Source organism: Temnothorax longispinosus, chromosome 8 (genome assembly GCF_030848805.1).
Source record: "Temnothorax longispinosus isolate EJ_2023e chromosome 8, Tlon_JGU_v1, whole genome shotgun sequence".
Taxonomy (NCBI): Eukaryota; Metazoa; Arthropoda; class Insecta; order Hymenoptera; family Formicidae; genus Temnothorax; species Temnothorax longispinosus.
The window spans coordinates 11,953,306-11,974,933 of NC_092365.1; the positions used below are offsets into that span (position 1 = coordinate 11,953,306).

Below are 21,628 nucleotides of genomic sequence, written 5' to 3' on the forward strand. Positions count from 1 at the left end.
AGTTTCAATATCATGGAATTCCTTATTTTGGAAAGAATTTGTCTTTTTTAAATCCCATCCAATTCCGACACAAAAATATTATACCACTGAATGCCAGGTTAGGGATTGGAAAGTTTTGTGATGAATTCCATTGAATACCATTGATTCTGTTAACGAAATGAATACCATTGAACGCCAAACTAGGAATTAAAAATTTCCGTATTGAATTCCATTGAATTCCGTTTATTCTGACAATAAAATGAATACCATTGAATGCCAGGATAGGGATTGAAAAGTGTCCGTGTTGAACTCTGTGGCGGTACGCGCCAACAATAGTACACGCCCGCGCGGTATTTGCATTACCGGCAATTCGCGTCGACGCCGCTAGGCGTCGCATCGCCGGGGCATCTTTTCGAGTTGAAAGTTTCGTCTCGACCGCTATGTAAAGGGACCCCCTACGGTGCCTGACAGATTTTACAAATCTCATTTTCGGGCTAATTGCCCGTCGGCAGTAGTGCGTGTAATGCCCTTATAGGCATACACAAAAGCTCACCGACGAACAACGGCGCTTGGTCGCCCAACGGAGGCGCGAGACGTTTCCTAAACCATCTAATGCCATGCAATTCCATAACCTTTACGGATTCCATAGGATTGGATGGAATTTAAAATTTCTTTTTTGGATTCCATGGGATTGGACCATCTCATTTCGAATCCCATCTAATTTCATCTAATTCCGCCAAAAAAGAGATTCAAAGGTATTAAAAAATTTTAATATCTTTTAATCCTTTTGCGTTTGCTGGGTTACTAAGTGACAAAGATACCTATGAAGTTGTCAAAAGAAATCCATCCGCCAAAATGGAAAGGGAACTAAATGCTTTGATTAAAAAGTGGCTACAGAAGAAATATATTTCTAAGAAACAATATTTTTTCCTACATTCCAGCTATTCTACACTTCCAAAAGCTTATGGTCTTCCAAAGATTCACAAAAAGAACGTTCCTTTTAGAATAATAGTCTCATCTGTCAACACGGCACTGTATAATCTTGCAGCTTTTCTGCAAAAAATTTTAGTTGATAGTTTACCAAAACCAAAGAGCCACGTCAACAACAGTTTTGAATTGTGTACTGACCTATCGAAAATAAAAATGCAGAAGTCGGAGATTCTGATCTCATTGGACGCGGTATCACTGTTTACGAATATTCCATCTGAATTGATCGTGGAGGGTTTAAAAAAGAGATGGAAGTTTATAAAAACAAAAACAAGTTTATCTCGTACTGAATTTATTACTGCAGTCAAATTTGTATTGGCTTCCATTTTTTTCACGTTTAACGGTGTCACCTATAAGCAGACATTTACCGACAGTGGCCGACATTGTTATGGAGGATTTGGAGAAAAGGGTTTTGGGCGCATTGGACTTCCATCTATCGTTTTACAAGCGCTATGTGGACGACATTGTTATGAAGATCCCTAAGGATAACGTTCAGGATGTTCTGGATCACTTTAATAGTTATCATGATAGACTTAATTTTACAATAAAGTACGAAAATAATGGTTGTCTTAACTTTCTGGATTTGATGTTGATTGTAAGGGAAGACACGATTATAACAGATTAGTTCCACAAAGAAACTTTTTCTGGTAGGCTATTGTCCTTCTTTTCTAATCATCCTATTCAACACAAAATAGAAACAATCTATAACCTAGTGGACAGAGCAATCATGTTATCACATCCCAGCTTTTATAATAAAAATTTAAATTTTGTCATCAATGTATTGCTTGGAAACGGATATCCCATCGATCTAATATTCTTGCATATTAATAAAAGACTGAGGAAACTTCAGTCCACAAAGAATAATACGGGTAATGATTCCGAATGTGCACAGCAAATAAAAAGTTTTATTGTTATGCCGTATTTAAAACATACTTCCGAAATCATCGCCTCAGCAGTCGATAAATCTGAAAATTCTGTGGGATACCGCACTCTTAACAATCTTAGTAGCATCATTAAGGACCATAAAGATAAGAACGCCCATTTTTCCAATAATAACGTAATTTACAAAATCCGTTGTAAAAATTGTGATGCCTCTTACGTCGGTCAGACGAAGAGGCAATTACAAACCAAGATTAAAGGAACATAAAAGCAATATAAGATTAGACAAGTCCAAACATTCAGTTGTCTCAGAGCATACCACAAAATACAATCATTCATTTGACTGGGAAAATGCACGCATCCTAGAAATTGAGCATAATTACAAAAAAAGATTAAGGTTTGGGTACGTTCCTCACAAAAACGCCTTGTAAGCCCTACGGGGAAAGGCAATAAACTACTCATACATACAAAAAGAGATTAACCGCAGAAATGATACATATAAAAGAGCAAACTAATGGTATAAATTTAAATAAGGACACGGAACTACTAAACAATGCCTATTTTGATATTTTGAATCGGTTGTCTTAAATGTTCTGTTAATAAACAATGATCATTTACTGTGCCCTTGCGATGCGGGTATTGTCTCAGTCGTCCTTTGTCGTCGTCCGCGACGAACACACGCTTTGTGAAACGATGGAAGGAATTCACCCTAGTTCTTTGTTTCATCGACCGCTTATGTGAGTCCGTTTATATAAGGCTAAACTCGTTTTAATCGAATTTTCGTTTTGGTTCTTATGTAAGTTTTAACTCTAATATAGTTGTCACTAAGATGGTCTGGCGACAAAGGATCTTACATCTATACGGGTTTCATGGGCGCATAATAAGTGTCATGCAGCGAAGGAAACGACCGATTCTGCGTGTAGATTGACGAATAATTGACTTTATACTTCTGACTTCAATATGACTGTCCAATTACTTGGGTGAGACCGTATTAATGAAAATTGTGGCGTTGGATCGAATTGATTCGTTTTGTTCGTAGAATAATGCGATATATTATAATGCGTTTTTCTTTATAATTTTTTTTTATTGTTCTGAAGAAGGCCAAGTAAGGCACAAAACGTAAACAAGTCTGTATACTATTATTGAATGTATTAAATATTTTTCTAACATCTGGTAATAGCTCGAAATTGGCCGTTTGTAAATTATTTAGCTGTTACTTTGTCGAGCGAATATTTTGTTAATTTTAAACCTATTTCCATCAAAATCTCAAAAAAAATTTTTTTCACCATCACAAAGCTTTCTATAACTACATCTATCGTAATGTTCACCGTAAGCGATTGTAAAGAGCCACCGCACAAGACTCTCGTATAGTCACGTAGCGTAACGTAACAACGCACAAGAAACGTATTGGTTACGGCCGTTATGGCGTTATACGTTTTTTGTGCGTTTATCTACGTTACGTTACCATACGAGAGCTTGTGCGGAGGCTCTAACCAATACGTTTCTTGTGCGTTGACTCACGTTACGTTACGCTACGTGACCATACGAGAGTCTTGTGCGGTGGCTGCTCTAAAGCAAGGCACACACACTTTTCGTAACAGTAACAGTAAAGTTTTGACGAATTGCGTTGCCAATTCTTACTTCTACGGTTACAGACGGCCGAATCGAGCAACGCGATTGGTCGAAACCTTACTGTTACGTTCTACGAAAAGTGAGTGTGCCCTGCTTAACGCTCGTCGTAAGTACCAGATAAAATAACCAGAGTTGGGTTATTACGTCACATGCTGAAATCGTCTAATTAGAACCTAGAAGTAGAGCTTGTGACGTCATAACTCAACTCGAGTTGTCTTGAAACCCGACCCAGTCGAAAATGCTATAAAGCCAGCGGCACATGGAGCATGTTTTCCGGCTGGATTGCTTGCACAAATACCTCGTACCTGAGGTAGAGCGCCGCACACTTTGTTTACGATTGTCAGGCTAAAATCTAAAAAACAATTTAAAAAACCCGAAAATAGGACATCGATAAATAATTTCTAGATATCGTGACAAAATCACCTGCAAAACCCTGTCTCAATCGGAAGGGCGGTTCATTCAGAAGTACAGCTCTCTGAACTAGTGTAGCCGGTTCAGCAATAGAAAACGGACCTTATGTGTGCAATGTTGCTTGTGCGCAATAATGTCGTGTGTGCATTTGTCGCCTAATTTTTTATTTGTGCGCAATAGAGCTTGTAGGCAATCGATCTGTAGGCAATAATATTATGTGTGCAATGTTGCTTGTGTGCAAATGTCTATTCTCCTCTTAATTTTTTAATTGTGCGCAATAGAGCTTGTAGGCAATCGATCTGTAGGCAGTAATATCATGTGTGCAATGTGGCTTGTGTGCAATAGTATCTTGTGTGCAAACGTCCATTCGTCTCTTAATTTTTTAATTGTGCGCAATAGTGCTTGTAGGCAATCGATCTGTAGGCAATAATATTATGTGTGCAATGCGGCTTGTGTGCAATAGTATCTTGTGTGCAAACGTCCATTCGTCTCTTAATTTTTTAATTGTGCGCAATAGTGCTTGTAGGCAATCGACTTGTAGGCAATAATTTTTGTGCGCAAACGAATTGTCGGCAAATGAGATGTTGGCAAACGACACTGTAGGCAATCGATTTGTAGGCAATTGGGACCTTCCCCATTTGTATTACCTCAGAAAATAACTTTCTATTCCAACCCAAGTGGTAGTAGCGAGAGGGTTCCGATTGCCTACAAAACGATTACCTACTGTGTCGTTTGCCAACATCTCATTTGCCGCCAATTCGTTTGCGCACATAAATTATTGCCTACAAGTTGATTGCCTACAAGCTTTATTGCGCACAATTAAAAAATTAAGAAACGAATAGACGTTTGCACACAAGCCGCATTGCACACATGATATTATTGCCTACAGATCGATTGCCTACAAGCACTATTGCGCACAATTAAAAAATTAAGAGACGAATGGACGTTTGCACACAAGATACTATTGCACACAAGCAACATTGCACACATAATATTATTGCCTACAGATCGATTGCCTACAAGCTCTATTGTGCACAAATAAAAAATTAGGAGACGAATGCACGTTTGCACACATGAGGTCCTTTTTCTATTGCTGAACTGGCTGCATTAGTTCAGAGGGCTGTACTTCCGAATAAACCATCCTTCCGATTGAGATAGGGTTTTGCAGGTGATTCTGTCACGATATCTAGAGATTATTTATCGATGTTCTATCTTCGGTTTTTTTTACTAGTTTTCTAGATTAGAAATAGCTAGAGACAAGCTCCGCAATAATTTCAATATATGGCCAAAAATATGCTTCACATATTACCTTACTCAAACCTGCTTTTATAAAAAAGTTTTTTTATGTGCCCAGAGCTTAAAGGTCTATTTAGACAAACTTGCATAGCGCATAAACATAAGCATAAGAAAATTGATTGGTCCATATACATGTGCACAAAGAAATAGGCCAATTCATTTCTTTATGCACCTATGCAAGTTTGTCTGGATTGACCTTAATTGGTTAATTCTTAGAGCCACCGCACAAGACTCTCGTATGGTCACGTAGCGTAGCATAACGTGAGCCAACGCACAAGAAACGTATTGGTTACGGCCGTTACGGCGTTATACGTTTCTTGTGCGTTGATCTACGTTACGTTACCACGCGAGAGCTTATGCGGAGGCTCTTACGATACGTCTTATCTTATTGCTACGACAATTTTTGTACGGGAGTCTTGAGTCCGTTTTGAGTCACACTACGTATTACGGACGCGGATTGGATTGAGATTGCGGATCGCGAATCAGAATTCAGCCAATCACGGATGAGCTGCTCGTCTAAGATTGGCTGAATTACGATCCGCGGTTAGATTCCGATAACTCTGGCGCCTTAATTTGATGATGGTTTCTGGTAGTACTTTTAATGCTAAACAAAAAATTATATAGGTCTTATAGGGCTAACTGCTCTGGTTTTCGAGATATACAATGTTAAAGTTAAAAATAAATAATATGAATTTTTAAATAACTAGAACATTACAAGCGCGCGCTACGCGCGCGCCATTTAGCTTTTTTTCTATATTATTACACAAAACAACATTTGCAACGCTATTGCTCTTTAATAATAACACATTAAGAAAAATTTAACGGTATATACATAACAACATGACTTTCAAATGACTTTGTACAGAAAAATTATTTTAATTAATTTCATGTTTTTTTCAACGATATAAATACACTTTGAATAATTAATTAAAAACATAAAAAAATTAGATATGAATTTTCCGTAACATCTATTAATGCTCGTATAATGGTCTTACTTTTCATTATAGCCTTAATTAAAAACCTAAAAAAAAATACGTACAATTTTTATATACAAAATTTTTAACATGCTTCTTATCTCTTTGATTACGAAAGTGAATTCTTAACTCTCCGGCCCCGCCTCTCTCTCTCTCTCTCTCTCTCTCGTTCTCTGTTTCTTTCTTTTTCTTTTTCTCTGTCTCTCTCGACTTTTCTTCTTTTTCTTTTAGTTGTCATCTTTAACTTTGTCATATCCAATCATGGAGAACGAAGAAATTACGAACACACACGCTATCATCATCTTCATCGTCGATGAATTACGCACAATATACGTTTAATTATTATTTTAAGGCTTACCTCTCTTCCTCTCCTTTTCTCTCTCTCTCTCTCTTTCTCTCTCTCTTTCTTTCCCTCTCTTTTTCTGTCTCCTGCTTTACCTCTTGTCCGTCACTTTTAACTTTATCATCACATCTAATCGCGGAGAAAAATCATTACGAAGAAACATGTTATCACCAACTCAGGGCCGATATCACAGTCTCCGATTATCGTAATCCTCCGATTAAACTCACTCTTCGTCTCTTTCTAGGGGAACAGTTAGAAAGAGATGCAGAGTGAGTTTAATCGGAGGATCACGTTAATCGAAGATTGTGATACCGGCCCTTTAGGGCCAGTTCCACAAACGTCGGTTAACTCTTAACCTTAGGTTAACTTACTCTTCGTCTCTTTCTAAGGGGGACGTTAGAAAGAAACAAAGGATAAGTTAACCTGAGGTTAAGAGTTAACCGACGTTTGTGGAACTGGCTCTTAATCGTCGACAAGATACACACAATATAAGTTTAATTATTATTTTAAGGCTTACCTGCCTCTCTTTCTATTTTTCTCTCCTTTTCTCTTTCTTTCGCTGTCTCTTTCTTTTCCTCTTGTTCATTATCTTTAATTATATATGTAATATCTAATCGCAAAGAATAACAAAATCACGAACAAACACGCTATCATCATCTTCATCGTAGACAAGTTGCACACAATATAAGTTTAATTATTATTTTAAGGCTTACCTCCCTTTCATTTTCTCTCTCTCTCTCACCCTCTCTCTCTTCCCCTCTCTTTCCCTCTCTCTCTCTACCCCCCTCTCTCTTTCTCTCTCTCTCTCTCTCTCTCTCTCTCTCTCTCTCTCTCTCTCTCTCTCTGTTTTCTTTTTTTTCTTTTTCTTTGTCTCTCTCGACTCTTCTTTTTTTCCTTTTGTTTGTATCTTTATCTTTGTCATATCTAATCACGGAGAACAAAAAAAAATTACGAACCCACACGCTATCACCTGTGTCATCGTCGACGAGTTACGCACAATATATGTTTAATTATTATTTTAAGGCTTACTCGTCTCTTCCTTCTCCCTCTCTCTTTTTCTCTCTCCCCCTCTTTCTCTTTTTCTCTCTTTATCTCTCTCTTTCTCTGTCTTCTTCTTTTCTTCTTGTTCATCATCTTTAACTTTGTAATATCTAATCAGAAAGAGTAAAAAATTACGAACAAACACGCTATCATCATCTTCATCGTAAACGAGTTATGCACAATATAAGTTTAATTATTATTTTAAGGCTTACTCGTCTCTTCCTTCTCCCTCTCTCTCTTTCTCTCTCTCCCTCTTTCTCTTTTTCTCTCTTTATCTCTTTCTTTCTCTGTCTCCTTTTTTTCCTCTTGTTCATCATCTTTAACTTTGTAATATCTAATCAGAAAGAGTAAAAAATTACGAACAAATACGCTATCATCTTCATCGTAAACGAGTTATGCATAATATAAGTTTAATTATTATTTTAAGGCTTACCTCTCTTTTTTTATCTCTCACTTTTTCTCTCTGTCTTCTCTTTTTTTCTCTCTGCCTTTTTCGACTCTTTTCAATCCAAACACATGATAATCAGAGGGAGCAAGGTCAGGGCTATATGAGGGATGATTTAAGATCTGAAATTCTAGGCACTTAGCATCCTAGGCATCCACCGTGCACACAACTTGTGATACTTGAGAATCTCCGTGACAATAGTACGAGATACGTTCTCTAAGAATGTATTTACTCTGCGCGGGAGTTTGAAATGCCTGGGGTATTTGTCTCGTGAAATATGAAATCTCAATTTTTGCTCTGTTACTTTTTAAAACATTCTTATTCATTTTTCTTGTCTTTTTTCTCTTCTATAAAATATGTACTGTGAAATATGAGAGAGAGAATAATATTATACTATAATTAATATAATCTAATATACTAATTAGTTTTTATATCAAGAGACACGGTAGTGTCTCGTGCCAAGTACACGCGGAGCGAGACCGACCGTGACTCTTTTACGCGACGCGACGGGTTGCGAGTACCCGAGATGTTGAGATCTCGATAACGAGTAAACGGATCAAGTTCTAAGTAGGCTTGATCGATAGCTTGGGGTCCAATTAGGGGGGGGGGGATTTCTCTTATAATATTCCGCTACGTGTCCTACGAGCGGAGATATTACGACGCAAAGTCTAAATGTGAAAATTTTAATATCCTTTAACTTCAACGTGCTAATATGTAATTTATAATAATATCAAAAAAGGATAGACTCTGCAAGTCATATTGACTCTGCAAAAATTTAAAATTAGTAGTATCTATTTTTAATTCTTCTTTTTTAATATTTGCAATTGTACATAAAATTATAATCAATTATAAGTATTACCATATACATTTTATAAAACTATTGTAAAATTTATAAATTTAATTACCTATGCATCTAACTTTAATATATTTATATTTTAAGATATTAAAAATTACTTCTTTTATTAATTTCTACCGCTACTGCAAGTTTTACCTTTTACACTTAATCATCCATTATATCTTGTTCTTTTCGAAGACAATCAATACTGTAATGCAGATGAATAATATAATATCCATGATGTAGTACATTAAAGTAATTAACAATACATATATATACATATCGTAAAGAATCATATACTAATTTGTCCATAAATACAATAACAAACAAACTTATTTACTTTATAAAATAATTTTCAATAAAAATTTGGCACAAGTAAGGCTCACACAGAAAAATACAGAACATAAACAGTATAATTTAAGCAGTAAGCGGATCAGTCAATTCTTTCATCTTTTGCCCATGTTTATTCACTCTCCTATTCTCTTCCTCTTTCCTTCTTTCTTTTAAACTTTCTTTTTCTTCCTTCTTTCGTTATTTTACTTTTTTCTTTTTTTAATCCAAATACTTTAAATCTTATATTATGTCGTAGATCCATCTATGTATAAGATATAACCTTATACAGTATCGTAAAACATTTGTATATGTTGTACACAAAACATGTCATAAGCAATGTTAACAGGTGGGAAACAAATACTTCTCACTAAAAATAAAATATAACACAAAGTATCATTCTTAAAAAATTAAGAATAATAAAAATTATAAAAAAAGTAAAAACGTTTTATAAAACTTATCTAAAAAATAATCTTGAATACATTTAAAAGGAAAAGAGAAATATTTGTTGACGTAGCAATAAATGCTAAAATATTTAAATGTTTAAATGCTTGAATACAATGCATGAAAAATGTAACGTTGTATAACAACATGACTTTTAAATGACTTTATACAAACAAATCTTTTTATTTAAATTGATTTTATGTCTTGCAAAGATATAAATACATTTTTAATAATTAATTTAAAGTCTCAAAAAATAAATTTAATAAATAATTAATTGAAAGCTTCAAAAAATGAAAGAGAGAAACTATACATATAACTTATTATATACGAAGTTTTTAATATGCCTATTATCTCTTTGATTAAAAAGGTAAATTCTCAACTTCTCTCTCTCTCTCTCTCTCTCTCTCTCTCCTCTCCCCCTCTCTCCCCCTCTCTTTTTTTCTTTCTGTCTGTTTTCTACTTTTTCCCTCTCTTGTTCGTCATCTTTAACTTTGTCAAACACATCTAATCACGGAGAAAAAAAATTACGAATAAACACGATATCATCATCTCCATCGTAGACGAGTTACGCACAATATAAGTTTAACTTCTTATTTTTATTATTATTATTATTTTTATTTTAAGGCTTACCTGCCTTTCTTTCTCTCTCTCTCTTTCTTTCTTTCTTTCTCTGTCTTCTTCTTTTCCTTTTCATTTTTAACTTTGTATAATAATATCTAATCACAAAGAATAAAAAAATTATGAACAAACACGTTATCATCTTTATCGTAAATGAGTTACGCACAATATAAGTTTAATTATTAGTTTAAGGCTTACTTCTCACTTTTTCTCCCTGTCTCCATCTCTTTCTTTCTCTTTTTTGACACTTCAATTTGCACACACTGTCTGCACTGAGCGCACACGTGCGTATATATGCTGTCTTTTTTCAATATTCTCAAACGTCATCGGGTTTCAAAATTGCCGGCCATGCATATATTTTTCTCTCTTTATACGTATCTTTATATAACCTTATGTAGTAGTAATTTTACTACTGTTGTGTGCACAAAACATTTGTACACAAAACATATTGTTATAGCAACATTTATGAAAACTGTTAATATAACTGAAATAAGAAGATAACACAAAGTATCTTATGTAAAATAATAAAATACTAAAAATTATGGTAAATCTGAAGGAGAGCTCCCTCCTCACCGATTTCGCTGAATTTAGGCTTAATCAACGCGTTTTTGCACAAAACGAACGAATCTGGCAGAAAAAAGCCCCGCTCTGCCCCGCGAAGCGAGATATTAACTGTTAAAGTTGACGACTATCAGGTTATGAGACCTGTCATACCGACGCGATGTAGCGACTGGTAGCGACCACGAATATGCCCTGCGGCCACATGCGCATGCTCCGTAGCCGCACGCGCATGCAAAAGAAGGTCACGTGACAACTGTCTGCTTGGTAAGTAACACAATTTCAATTATTTCAAATGTTAATTTTCTTTTGTTTTAATCTTACGAGTCTAACTGTCAACACAATGCGACTGCACGAGTTTCTCGCAGTAACTCATAACAAAGAAAATTTAATTACTTATTTAATCGAGCATCATTTAATTGCTAAAGAAATACAGTGTCCAAAATGTGGTAATAAATTAATAATTGATACAAGTAAGCTCAGATTTCGATGCCGAAAAACATATTACGAAAAGAATTCCAGCAAAAAAAGATGTAAAAAACAATGTATGTTTCAAACAAGTGCAAAATGTGATACGTGGTTTTACAAAGCAAAATTAAGTTTGGAAACAGTATGCCGACTAACAGCATATTTTATTATGTTACGGCCTCCACGACATCAATTTTTGTGCACTGAGCTACAACTTTCCGATCATTCGGTTATTGATTGGGTTTCTTTTTGCCGAGAAGTAAGTATAATTTGATACATTTAATTAATACATTAAATATAAATATGTTAAATGTATATTTAGTAAATTTATTTAAAAATAATATAGGTTTGCATATACTGGGCCAAAAAAAATTCGACCAAACTTGGAGGGCCTGGTAAAATTGTTGAAATTGACGAGGCCAAAATCGGCAAAAGAAAATACAACCGTGGCTGAATTATCGAAGGGAAATGGATCTTCGGTGGATACGAACGCGAATCAAGAAAAATATTTCTTGTGCCAGTTCCTGATCGTACAGAAAAAACTTTGCTGGAAATTATCAAAGAGTGGATCCTACCTGGGACGACGATAATGTCAGATTGTTGGAAGTCTTACAATTGTTTAAACAATGAAGGCTTCCAACATCTGACAGTTAATCATTCCATGAATTTCGTTGACCCAGATACCGGTAAATATAAACTTTAAATAGTTTTACAAATGTTTGGGTTTAACTATAATATATTTAAGATAAAAAAAATAAAGAAATGTTGCATAAATGTATTGACAGTTTTTTTTAATTTTTAGGAGCCCACACCCAGCACATAGAACGCGTTTGGAGAGAGGTAAGAGCTAATATCCCACGGTACGGAACACGTACTTCACACTTAGTGGGATATTTAGCAGAACATCTCTTCAAACGCGTTCATGATTACGAAGACCGTTTGAGCAGTTTTTTCTGTACCATTGCGGAACTGTATCCACCGAAGATCCATGATGAAGCAGATACCGGTATCTCAGAGCAGGAGGCTTCTACAAGTGCTACAACTTAAAATAAATATTTGCTAAACCACGTATCACATTTTACACTTGTTTGAAACATACATTGTTTTTTACATCTTTTTTTGCTGGAATTCTTTTCATAATATGTTTTTCGGCATCGAAATCTGAGCTTACTTGTATCAATTATTAATTTGTTACCACATTTTGAACACTGTATTTCTTTAGCAATTAAATGATGCTCGATTAAATAAGTAAAGAGAATTATTATTTGAACACTGTATTTCTTTTATTAAATCTCCTCGTAAGGCTCGATATATCCATTAATAATCATATTACTGTGTTTCGTTAACCTCAACGCTTAATATCTGTAACATAAATAATTTGTTAAAGCAGAGAATAGTTGATATGTGAAAAGTACATATGTGTATTTTTCACATACCAACTATTTTCTGCTTTAACAAATTATTTATGTTTTGTTAACTTAAACGCTTAATAACTGTAACAGAAATAATTTGTTAAAGCAGAGAATAGTTGGTATATGAAAAGTACATGTAAATATGAACTTTTCATATACCAACTATTCTTTGCTTTAACAATTTTATTTCTGTTTCGTTAACTTCAACACTTAATATCTGTAACATAAATAATTTGTTAAAGCAGAGAATAGTTGATATATGAAAAGTAAATATTTATGTGTACTTTTCATATACCAACTATTCTCTGCTTTAACAAATTATTTATGTTTTGTTAACTTAAACGCTTAATATTTGTAACAGAAATAATTTGTTCAAGCAGAGAATAGTTGGTACATGAAAAGTAAATATTTATGTGTACTTTAATAATTTTTTAAAGCAGAGAATAGTTGGTATATGAAAAGTACATGTAAATATGAACTTTTTATATACCAACAATTCTCTGCTTTAACAATTTTATTTCTGTTTCGTTAACTTCAACGCTTAATATCTGTAACAGAAATAATTTGTGTTCCAAAATATTCTCTGTTGTAATCAAAACCACAAACTTGAAAACAATAAATTAAATTTTATTATTTATTAATTGGATTAAAGTTGAGATCTAACATTTCCTTAAAATAAACGTGATAACTGTATACACGGCTGCGTCGAATATGTCCGAATTCCTACAAATTATAAAAAACATAATTAATACTTATTTGATATATATATCAATTGAAATTAAAACAATTACCTCGTGATTTAAATAGCTAAATCTATCCTTAATATTGCGCTTCCTTTCCGCTGTATACGCATTTTTCAACGTAAAAGTTAATATTTCGTGCAACAAATCTTCGGATACTGCATTTAGATACGAAAAATTGACAAGGATCATTCTATTGTGATCTTTTAGATTTTTATCCCAAAACATTTTTCGGATAAATTTGGGCCACGTTTTTGCATCGCCAACAACATCCTGAACCAGTAGCCACGGATTACTATACAATTGCTCTACTGAATATGGCATTATAAATATTTTGGAATTGCACAGAACAATATATAATATGTCAATATGTCAATATGACAATATGTCATTGAGGTTGAACGCTCAAGTACATCACGTGACCACGGGACATGCGCGCATGTGGTCGCGGAGCATGTCCGTAGTCGCTACATCGCGTCGGTATGACAGGTCTCATAACCTGATAGTCGTCAACTTTAACAGTTAATATCTCGCTTCGCGGGACAGAGCGGGGCTTTTTTCTGCCAGATTCGTTCGTTTTGTGCAAAAACGCGTCGATTAAGCCTAAATTCAGCGAAATCGGTGAGGAGGGAGCTCTCCTTCAGATTTACCAAAATTATAATAAAAACATTATATACAATTTATCTAAAACTTATCTTAAATTTTTTGATAACAACCGTTCACAGACGCGCGCTGCGCGCGCGTTATTTAGCTTTTTATTAAATTTTATACTTTTTATTATAACTTAACTTTTAACTACTATTTGATTTTTACTACGTTACACTATTATACTCACACGACAATACGTTAACGTTCAAACTGTCAAAACACACTCCGCGCGATGACAGTCCCTCACGGGATGAAGCAAGCTACGGCGCGGCAATCAATCGAGATAACCAATCAGCATCGCGGTAAAAAGGCAACAATAAATTTGACTATCGACTTAACACGCCTTTTTTAAAAGTGGATACTTCAATTGTGTGTGTATAAACAGTACACACGTAAGTGAGGGAGGGGCTACCGCATCTCCCCCGAAATTGAATATATCTATATGCTAAGCACAAATACTGTTATGCTTCACGTAAAGAATGTACACAAGAACACGCATACCTTTTCCACTCGAGACAAAAACGTAAACAACGTAAGATATTTCGAGGTCTACCCTCTCTCTTTTGACTTGAATATAGGGCGAAACAAGGTTTATCATTGTTACGGTTCGTGTTTTCAACTTTTCACGCGAACCGAGGTTCACCCCCACTTCCCCTCTGGTTTCGGGGGAAGTGCGGTAGCCCCTCCCTCACTTACGTGTGTACTGTTTATACACACACAATTAAAGTATTATTTAAAAATTCATATTATTTATTTTTAACTTTAACACTGTATATCTCGAAAACCAGAGCAGTTAACCCTATAAGACGTATATAATTTTTTGTTCAGCATTAAAAGTACTACCAAAAACCATCGTCAAATTAAGGCACCTGAGTTATCGGAATCTTGCTCGATCCGCAATCCGCAATCCCAATCCGATCCGCGTCCGCAATACGTAGTATAACACGGGCTTTAAGGCTCGTTCGGGGAGCGCGCGCGTTAAGACCCTTGCACAATGGGCGCATTCAGCTGAACAAACTGCTCAGTAGCAATCGAACGTGATTGACTCTTACTTTTAGACCCAACAAATCAGCGTAGCGTGTTAATAAGACGACACTCAATAGTTGTGTCTGCTGAACGCAGCCATTGTCAGGCAACAGGCAAAGGTCCATATGCGAAGTCCATATATGGACCATGTAGCCTGAACTTTCAAAGTCAACATTGATTTGACATTGCGTCAATTGTAAAACCCCACTTGTGCTACTAAGCTGACCCTTTTTCAATTCATAAAAAGGTTAAATTTAAAATTAAAAAAAGTATGCAAATTAGAAACTTGCACATTGCTTCTTTATCATTATAGATCGCTACCATTGCTCCTATTTTATTTCGCTCATGTAGCTTCTTCTATGAGGAAGCCAAACTAATAAATACTAAAATAATTATTCATCAAATAAAATACAAACTTCCTCATAAGAGGAGCGAAATGAAATAGGAGCAATTGTAGCAATCTGTAATAATGAAGTTGCAAGTTTCTAATTTGCACACTTTTTTGAATTTCAAAAGATTAATAATTTGTTCAATGTTGTTTCAATATTGTAGCAACATAAAGGATCAATGTAGAAGACTCAACATAGATTCAACGTTAAAAAGATATTTATACTTTAACATTCAACATATTGCAACGTCTCAGCAACGTTGTTTCAACTTTTTGTGCTGTATGGGTCTGCTGTTTGTTATTAAAAAATGGATAAAACCCGGAACAACAATTATGTCAGATTGTTAGAAATCGTATAAATGTTTGTCCAGCAAAGATTATATACATTTGACGGTAAATCATAAAATAAATTTTGTCAATCCTGTGACTGGTGCACACAACACACAAAACGCATGAAAATATTCGCACTTGCACAAATATTCCTCGTTATGGAATGCGAAAAGAGCAGAATAGGTATAGAATATTCAGCCGAATTCCTATTTCGTCGGTGTTATAATTATAATTGAACGAATTGACACTTTTTTAATATAATGGCAAAGATGTATCCCATATCTGAAAATTAAATAGATCTGTTAATAATTAATAATAATTTGTTAATATTGCCTCTCCGCTCATACATGCACTGTTTTCACATACATAGATCACATCTGTGTGTGTGTGTGTCTTTCAGTACTAAATATAATATTACACAATTGTACAATTACAATAATAAACGGGCTTTCTAACACATAAAATTGTGTATATACCAACTATTCTCTGCTTTAATAAAAAGACTATTCAATATACTAACAATTCGCTTAAACTTTCTTTTTTTTGTTAATAACTTTTTAATAATCAACGAGCGACGGTTATAACCTTCTGAAGGTTATTCAGGAGAGTGACTTTGACAACATATGTCAAGGTCATCGAAATTGGCAAAGTCGATCTTAAAGTAAATAATTACCAATCTTTCCTTTCAGAGAAAAATATATTGCTTTGTATTTTGCATTAAAATATCTTATTGTCACATTTCTTTCAAGACTTAATTACGAATTCGTCATTACTTACCTCAGAAAGGCGTAATCGTGTTCCTCGTATTCTAGGGCCATCATCGGGAGGTGTGAGCAAAGCTACAGATGTAACAATAAGAGCTAGGACTGCGACGATCACAAGCAACGCTATTAAAATCCCACGCCAGTTCCTTTGATTTGGATTGGTTGAAACTAGCTCCTATCACAAAGGTCTTTACTAACGCTAATGTCAAATATGATAAAGTTATTATACGAGTATGTACTATCAAGCAATGCGGTAGCATCGCGACTTCAGGTACATGAAAAGGTGATGGCCACATGACTGTTATTGCATAAACGTTATGACGTTATCAAGTTTATCCAGAATTCTTATATAAAAAAGTTTTGAGAAATATTTCAGAAACAAAACCAGCTTTCAAAAATTTAAAGCCATTTTTCTAATAAAATGTCAACGTAAGCTTTCCATTGCGACAAGTCTAAAAAAATCGATGAATCCGGGAAAAAATATCTCTTATAATGTCTTATATGCTCATATAAGAAGCGATCTTATACGCTCATATATGTATATACGCCGTACCTAAAGAAAACCCGGAAAAAAAATTATATATAATTATATATAATGATCATATATATAAATATGTATATATGTAAATATATATAATCATATATAACCATATATAGTCAATATATATTAAAAAAGAACTGTTAACTTCGATAATAAAGCATTGATAAATTAAGATGTATATTTTTTTCAAAAGCTGTAGAATCAAAAGTGAAATGATTTATTCCATATATTATAACTTTCCAGGAAAAAAAGATTATATATAATCTATATATATAAAATAGAATGTCTGTATGTATGTTCTTTATACACTTTTAAACTATTCGACTGAATTTTTACCATAATAATATAAAATAGGGGTAAAATTTTCCGGGGAGTGTTATAGAGCGTATAGTTTTTCATTACCGATCTTTTTGGGAACCGGTATCCGAAATTTTTCCAATTTTCAGGAAATAATTGACCGAATCTTAAAGAATTGTATATAAAACAGGGGTAGAATTTCCCGGGGAGTGCTATAAACTGTATAGTTTTTTGTTACCGATTTTTTTTGAAACCGGTATCCGAAGTTTTTCCAATTTTTCGGGAAATAATTGACCGAATCTTAAAGAATTGTATATAAAACAGGAGTAGAATTTCCCGGGGAGTGCCCGTATATAAAGTATATAAAGTATATAAAGTATATATAAAGTATATATAAAGTATATAATTTTTCGTTCTCGATTTTTTTGGAAACCGGTATCAAAAATTTTTCAAATTTTTCTGGAAATAATTGACCGAGTAGAAAAAGATTGGTTACAACATGTTTAATCCATGAACACTCCTTATGTTTATTCACAATAAGGATATTGAAACATAAATGAAGTCGTTTTAAGAAAAACGACTCCCGGGCGAAGCCCGGGTAACCAGCTAGTTATCTATATATATATATAAGTACCGGACGTCTGTCTGTCTGTTTGTCAGTCTGACCGCGAACTACTCATTCGTTAGTGAACCGAATTTTTACGAAAAATATATGAAGTAGGGGTAGAATTTCCCGGGGAGTGCCATAAAGTGTATAGTTTTTTGTTACCGATTTTCTGGAAACCGATTTTTCTAATTTTTCAGAAAATAATCGACCGAATTTAAAAGAATTATATATGAAACAGAGGTAGAATTTTCCGGGGAGTGCTATAAAATGTATAATTTTTTGTTACCGATTTTTTTGGAAACCGGTTACAAAATTTTTCAAATTTTTTGGAAATTAATTGACCAAATTTTAAAAAATTATATGAAGTAGGGGTAGAATTTCCCGGAGATTGCCATAAAATGTATAATTTTTTATTACCAATCTTTGGGGAAATCGGTATCAGAAAATTTTCAAATTTTTCGGAAATTAATTGACCGAATCTCAAACAATTGTATATGAAATAGAGGTAGAATTTTCTGGGGAGTGCTATAAAGTGTATTATTTTTCGTTACCGATCTTTTTGAAAACCGGTTACAAAATTTTTCCAATTTCTCGGGAAATAATTAAATCTTAAAGAATTACATATAAAATAAAGGTAGAATTTCCCCGGGATTGCTATAAAATATACAATTTTTTGTTACCGATTTTTTTGAGAACCGGTTACAAATTTTTTCCAATTTTTCGGGAATTAATTAACCAAATCTTAAAAAATTATATATGAAATAGGAGTTGTGTCAAAATTTTTTTAATTTTTGGAGGATAAGTTTAATTTTTTATTAATGGATAATTTTTCATTAATGAATTGATTTTCTTGAAACCGGTTACAAAGTTTTTCCAATTTTTCTAAAGGGGTTTCCGATTTTTGTTTAAAAAATGTACGTGATTGTTCTAATTTTCCCGCACAAAACCACATGAAAAGCCGTTCTACCGAATTGGCTAAAACTTTGGGAATCGGTAGTTTATGTAATGCTGATCAAAAGTCTCTAAGCGCGAAATCCGAAAATGGCCAGTTTTCAAGATACGAAAGGTCAAAAGTTGGGAATATGGCCAACAGATCTAGCTTACATGGGTTATCTACGCACGCCGCACGCATCGACGGCACTTATTGAAACGGAACTTGTTCCGCATTGAGATGGGACTTGTTCAGAGGATGTGTGAAGACTGTCAAGATAAGCAATAGCTACGCAACATTCGTGCAGCTAATATGGCCAAATTACTGATACGGCCAGATCGAGTATATGGCTCTTGGCTTGCGCTACCCGTTCTTAGCGCTATCCAGGATCAACAGCAACAAGTTCCGTCTCAATGAGTGCTGTCGATGCATGCGGCGTGCGTAGATAACTCATGTAAGCTAGATCTGTTGGTCATATTCCCAACTTTTGACCTCTCGTATCTTGAAAACTGGTCATTTTCGCCTAGAGACTTTTGATCAGCATCACATAAACTACCGATTCCCAAAGTTTTAGTCAATTCGGTAGAACGGCTTTTTCACGTGGTATTGTGCGGGGTCCTTTTGAGATATTAGCTGAATTTTTTTAGAGATAATTTTTTGTTACTTTCTTAAAAACAATGCCCAAATTTTTCTAATTTTTCGGGGATGGCAAAAATGTGTATAATTTTTCATAATCAATTTTTTGGAAACCGGTTTCAAAATTTTTTAATCTTTTGAGGACGGCTACAATGAGTTTATAGAAAAATTGCTAATAATAAAGGAGTTTCCGATTTCTGCTCCAATTTCCGTAAATTTTGAGATATCAAGCTGAATTTTTTTTTATGGATAATTTTTATAGATAATTTTTTGTTACCGATTTTTGTGGAAACAGGTTACAAAATTTTTCAAATTTCTCGGTAATTAATTGATCGAATTTCAAAGAATTGTATATAAAACAGGGGTAGAATTTCCTGGGGTTTGCTATAAAGTGTATAATTTTTTGTTACCGATTTTTTGGGAAACCGGTTACGAAATTTTTTCAATTTTTCGGGAATTAATTGACCAAATCTTAAAGAATTACATATGAAATAGAGATAGAATTTCCTGGGGTTTGCTATAAAGTGTATAATTTTTTGTTACCGATTTTTTTGGGAACCGGTTACAAAATTTTTCCAATTTTTCGGGAATTAATTGACCAAATCTTAAAGAATTATATATGAAATAGGAGTCAAGTGTCAAAATTTTTTTAATTTTTAGAGGATAAGTTTAATTTTTTATTAACGGATAATTTTTCATTAAGAATTGATTTTCTTGAAACCGGTGCCAAAATTTTTCTAATTTTTGGATAATTTTGAAAAGAGAAAATAAAATGGAAGAAAATAAAAAAGAGTTAATAATGGCGAGTCAACAGAGGGTGAAAACGCGCGAGGCGCGAGCAAAAATAAAATTTAAAAACTTTAATATAAGAGATTATATACATTTTTGAAATATTTGACAATATGCTAATCTGCATCTATAATATTATCTATTATTTTTTATTTTTTTAAAAAGAATTTGAAGAGATGTAGGTTAGAGTTTGAGGAGAAAGAATGTCAAAGGTGCTCCTAATTAATGAGTGAGTTTGGGGAGAGGGGAGTAGATTTTGAGCCTGCGCAAAGCGGGGATACCTAAGTCGTCTACAGACGATTCCGAGTCTCGACATCGAACTCACGAAACTCATGTTCGACCGTTAGACGCCGTGCCGTCGTAAGCGGTGAGATCCCGACGTCGGGCAGAGGCGCCGTACGGCAAACCGGACTCGTGCGACGACCGGCCCACGAGGGACCGGCCGCCTAGTAAGTGTGTCACATTGTTTGAGCCTTTCGACTCACGAATATATAGATATATAAATATATCTATATATATAAGTACCGGACGTCTGTCTGTCTGTCTGTCTGACCGCGAACTACTCATTCGTTAGTGGACCGAATTTTTATCAAGGGCACATGAAATAGGGGTAGAATTTCCCGAGGAGTGTCATAAAGTGTATAGTTTTTTGTTGCCGATTTTCTGGAAACCGATTTTTCTAATTTTTCCAATTTTTCGGGAAATAATTGACCAAATCTCACAGAATTGTGTATGAAGTAGGGGTAGAATTTCCCGAGGAATGCCATAAAGTGTATAGTTTTTTGTTACCGATTTTCTAGAAACCGGTATCAGAAATTTTTACAATTTTTCGGGAAATAATTGACCGAATCTTAGATTTATAGATCAAACAGGAATAGAATTTTCCGGGAAGTACTATAAAATGTATAATTTTTCGTTACCGATTTTTTTGAAAACCGGTTCAGAAATTCCAATTTTTCGGTTCAAAAATTTTATTAATTTTTTGAGGATGGGTTTAATTGCCACTGGAAACCAGTTCGGCTTCTGTCTGTCTGTCTGTCTGTCTGACCGCGAACTACTCATTTGTTAGTGGACCGAATTTTTACCAAAAGTGTATGAAATAGGAGTAGAATTTTCCGGGGAGTGCCATGATGTGTATAGTTTTTTGTTACCGATTTTCTGGAAACCGGTTCCTCACAGAGGAAGCTTTGTTTTCATAAATTTCGTATATGAACCTTTTATTGCGTATAAAGTTGGGTCTAATCAACCACATTTAAATGAATTATTTATGAAATAGGGG

The 21,628-nt window shown here is 34.3% G+C and overlaps 1 protein-coding gene across 5 annotated transcripts in view; it reads right to left on the reverse strand.

Moving 5' to 3' along the window:
• Dpp10 (Dipeptidyl peptidase 10) overlaps positions 1 to 21,628 on the reverse strand; it is a 235,589-nt gene that overhangs the window by 175,501 nt on the left and 38,460 nt on the right. For 2 of the 5 annotated variants that reach the window (XM_071785409.1, XM_071785413.1), the window contains one exon: positions 16,562 to 16,720. The exons of 1 other annotated variant lie outside the window; for it this stretch is intronic. In XM_071785409.1, coding sequence (XP_071641510.1) covers positions 16,562 to 16,720 — 159 coding nt within the window. Of the gene's footprint in view, positions 1 to 16,561; positions 16,724 to 21,628 lie in introns of all 5 variants that reach the window. 2 more of the 5 variants (XM_071785408.1, XM_071785412.1) reach the window with 1 other exon arrangement.